The 4,601-nt window shown below is 45.8% G+C and overlaps 1 protein-coding gene across 1 annotated transcript; it reads right to left on the bottom strand.

Annotated features, from left to right (window-relative positions):
- Positions 1-329: 329 nt before the first annotated feature.
- LOC129765672 (uncharacterized) lies at positions 330-3,887 on the bottom strand. Its single transcript, XM_055766082.1, has 3 exons — positions 2,974-3,887; positions 1,572-2,247; positions 330-1,451 (listed from the first exon to the last, which is right to left on the bottom strand). The coding sequence occupies exons 1-3, from the start codon at positions 3,885-3,887 to the stop codon at positions 330-332; spliced, it is 2,712 nt and encodes a 903-aa protein (XP_055622057.1).
- Between the last annotated feature and the right edge of the window lie 714 nt (positions 3,888-4,601).

The following is a 4,601-nucleotide window of genomic DNA, read 5'->3' as shown; positions in this document are numbered from 1 at the left end:
TGGCGCACGCGATTCCAGTACAGCTATAAATTTTCTGGTTTTCAATAAATGTTTCCAAATAAACGAACCCTATATTATTTTTTACCTTACGCTTCCACACTTCTACGACTACTACTTCGTAGCTCTTAAATTCTGCGTCTCTCCACAAATCTGTTCCAATTTAATTTTTCACTCTAAACTTTCCAATTCACTTAGCAATAGCAATCCAATAAATATTCAGCCATTACAATTTATTTTTGTTTACATATTTCTTACACACACACCCACATTATTCCGCTGACGTTCAGCACCAACGTCCTTCTTATGAGGTCGGACCCGTCGCAAGATATTTATATGGTGCTCGTAGGTAGGCACATACCCCCTCCCCGTAATTCTGGTTGGGTTCCCTGCATTCCAGATTTACGATCCTGCACCTCCAGCTTCGCCACGGGTCGCCTGAACTGACCCTTAGCGGTCCTTACTATTGCCTGCCTGATTCTGCCGTCTGGTCCTTCGATAGTTTCTTCGACAATGCCTCGGATCCAATTTTTTCGTATGCTATCATCGGCGATATACACAAGGTCACCTCGGGTGAGTGGTGGTGACTCCACGTGCCACTTCGTCCTTCGGTTGATCGACGGCAAATATTCCGTGATCCATCGTTTCCACAATCTGTCGGCCAGCACTTGCGAGCGCTTATAACAATCTCGGAGAGCCACAGCTTCGTTGGTGGGCGGAACGGCATGCTCGGTTTGACCTCCAACACCACGAATGAAATGATTTGGTGTCAAAGCTTCTAGTACTCCTGGCTCCAGTGATGAGTACGTTAGGGGGCGGGAATTGATGAGGTCCTCAGCTTCCGCAAGTGTGGTCAGCAGTACTTCGTAGGTCATCATTCGTCCGTCATTGAGCACATTCAATGCCATCTTCAGAGAGCGCACCAGTCGCTCCCAAACCTCACCCATGTGAGGTGAGCTTGGTGGATTGAAATTCCACCGAGTTCTGGAGTCAGTGAACACGTCTTCGATGTCGTTTCCGATTTTCTGCATGATCTCCTTGCTGGCTGCCTGGAAATTCGTTCCATTATCGGAATAGAACTCCAGCGGTTTGCCTCTGCGACAAGTGAAACGTCGTATAGACATCAAGCAAGCTTGTGTCGTCAAGCTATGAGCGACTTCGAGGTGAACGGCTCCTGTAGACATGCAGGTGAACAAGCAGACATAGCGTTTTTCCGACCTGCGACCATCGGCCACTGTGAATGGTCCACAGTAGTCCACTCCAGTGTGAGTGAACGGTGGTAGATTTGGCGTAACACGTGACTTTCTAGCCATTCTAGGAGACTTCGGTCCACACTTCTTCACCTTGCACCACACACAGGTTTTGCAGATACGTTTCATTTCCGCACGCATATTCTGAATGCGGAACCGTTGCCGGATTTCATTGACTGCGGTTTCCGTGTTGCCGTGGCCAACCTGTTGGTGATAATATTCCAGCAATTTATGTCACCGGATGCTTCTTCGGAAGGATAATCGGGATCTAAGTTCAAAGGGTAGTGATGAGCCTCGCGCTGCTCTGCCTTCCATTCGAAGTACGTCTTGCTCGTCCAGAAACGGACTTAGATCGTAGATGTGGCTGCATTTCTCTACGGGTCGCCAATCTTTGTAGGGGAGGCTTCGGTTCTTCTTCAGCACCTTGACTTCGTCCTCGAATTCATCCGCTTGAGCTGCTCTCCAAAGATACGCCTCTGCTACCTGATATTCTTCCCGCTTCAACGGAGTAATTTTTGTGATCAGATCTCTTTTCACCAACTTTTTCACCCTGCTTGTTGCTGGTATCGCCTCAATGCTCAAACCATCTCGCTTTCTTCTACAGTTCGACACGAATCGGAAAACACATGCTATTGTCCGGACTAGGACCCTCCATCTCGAGAAACGCTGGTAATCCACCACCGAATCGGTCACTAAAACGTCATGCAACAGGAGTCGTACCCGCATCTCCTCGGAAATATTCGGCGTTACTCGGTCTAGTAGCGGCCAACTCTCCTCCGGATGGTAAAGGAAATTAGGACCCCGAAACCATGGTCCATTGGACTGCAGACTGTACCGTTTCTCCCACTTCGTCATACCGTCAGCTACATTGCATTTAGTCGGGACCCAGTGCCATTCACCTAGCTTCGTCAGGTTGAGGATTTCGCCGATCCTGAATGCCACGAACTGTTTATACCGACGATGGTCCGAATGGATCCACGACAAAACCGTCTTTGAATCACTTCAAATGTATCGCTGATTAATCTCCAAGAAAAGAATTTCTTCGACGGAATTGGCGAGCCTGGCTCCCAGCACTGCTGCTTGTAATTCCAAGCAAGGAACCGATAGATGTTTTAGCGGTGCCATTTTGGATCTTGCCATCACGAGCGAACACAGAGGACCATTGACCGTTTCGATTCGAAGGTATGCCGCAGCACCATAAGCATTTTCACTCGCATCGATGAAGACGTGGAGTTGTATACTGCTATATTCTGTGCGACCGATGTGACCACCATGAAAATAAAAACGAGGAACACGAACTTCTTCGACGTCGGGGAGCCTACAAATCCACTGATTCCAACTATCAGCAGAATCTCTATCGATTTGTTGGTCCCAATCGCATCCGCTTCGTCACAAGTCTTGGATCAGCAATTTACCGTAAAAGGTGAAGATGGAGAGTAGTTCTAACGGATCGAAGAAGCTCATCACACAACTCATAACCACCGTCTTTGATGGAAGCGGATCACCAGATAGATACGGAAGAAGATCATCTCTCAACCGTGTGGAAAACATGAATTCATCGCTAGTCGGACTCCAAACAATTCCTAATACTCGCTCAGAACCTAACTCTTTGTCTTCACTGAACATCACACAGTTATTCGCTATTTGCTCCCCCATGGCCTTGAGAAAGGCCTCTCAGTTAGATACCCAATTACGCAGTTCAAATCCACCTTTAGACTGTACATACCGAACATCTCGCGCACGCTTCACAGTCTCCTCTATCGTGTCAGCACTGTCGAAATAGTCGTCGACGTAATGGTTTTCGACGATCGCCTTCTCCGCTTCCGGAAACTGCCCTGCGTATTCCTTCGCGTTCAGGTTCTTCACATATTGTGCTGATGACGGCGAACAGGTGGCCCCAAATGTTGCTACGTCCATTACATATACCACCGGCGCCATCAAAGGGTCGTTCCGGAACACAAATCGAATCACTCTTTTATCAGCTTCACGAATTCTCATCTGGTGATACATCTCCTTTATATCTGCCCCGAATCCGATAGCGCGTTCACGGAATCTGCAGAGTACGGCAGGAAGTGCGGTCAGCATGTCCGGACCCTTTAGCAGCTTGGAGTTCAACGAGATACCTTTGACTTCCGCTCTAGCATCCCACACCAGACGATATTTTTGCTTCCTTGGATTGAAGACTATGTTTAGAGGAATGTACCACACCTTGGTGCAATCGAACGCTTTCAACTCCGACCGCGTCGCTATGTGGGCGTACCCTTTCGCAAGGTATTCGCCAATCATACAACGAACTTTCTCATACAACTCGGCATCCTTCTGCAAGTGCCTTTCCATACTCTGCATGCGCTTCACCGCCATAGGATAACTGTCAGGAAAGCTGGGATCGTCCTCCTTCCACAAAAGACCCGTCTCGAAGCGATCACCAACACTCACAGTCGTCTTCTCCAGGATCTCCTTCGCTCTTCTGTCCTCCACTGACTCTGGCAACAACGCAGCAGAAATTACGGATTCCTCCAGAGTATAAGTTTTCCTGAGCAAGTCGTGGAGCTCTTGGTTCGATAGCGTACTGCATGTATGATGCCCGACGATTCCAGCGTCCATTTCAACGGAACCCGTTGGTCCGTGTAGACGGTCCATCCGAGGTCATCCCGTCGCAAGATATTTATATGGTGCTCGGAGGTAGGCACAAGCGCTCTATCATATGTAATAACTTTGTCGAAGACAGTTTTTGTTTAAAGAATAAATATGTTCCACAAAGTTGTAAGTTTCATTAGGGTAACCATTAAAAACCGGTTTTTTACTCTAACTTTTATATTAAAAATTCTACATCAAAATTGTCTTCGTACGACTTTTAGAGCTTACCAATACCAACATTTTGCGATGCAGAATTCGTCAATATCTTAATCCAGCTCAAAATTATTGATGGGTTTTCACCAAAAACCCATGATTTCAATTTTAATTTACTCAAATAGAAAAAATAACATACCTTTTGAAATCACACATTATATAGAGTGAAATTTGTTCTTTCAAATTCCGTCAACATGGCAAGCAATTGGAGAGAGCGTATTTTTTGAGAATAAATATCGATAACTTTGAGTTAAGTTGAGATATTGACAAGTTCTGCATCGCAAAATGTTTGTATTAGTAAACTCTAAAAGTTTTTCCAAGACAGTTTGTATGTAGAATTTGAAATATAAAAGTTAGAGCAAAATAAAAAGTTTTTTTTCATGGTGACCCTAACGCAACCTAGAAAAAGGCACTCGGTTATTTCAAGAGCTAGAAAAAAAACTTTGTTCTTCAAAGATATCTCAAATAACTGGTACTACATCATTGTCCAACTATGTTTACCTC

Source organism: Toxorhynchites rutilus, chromosome 2 (assembly GCF_029784135.1).
Source record: "Toxorhynchites rutilus septentrionalis strain SRP chromosome 2, ASM2978413v1, whole genome shotgun sequence".
In the NCBI taxonomy this organism is placed as follows: domain Eukaryota; kingdom Metazoa; phylum Arthropoda; class Insecta; order Diptera; family Culicidae; genus Toxorhynchites; species Toxorhynchites rutilus.
This window is presented reverse-complemented; position numbering and strand designations above follow the sequence as displayed.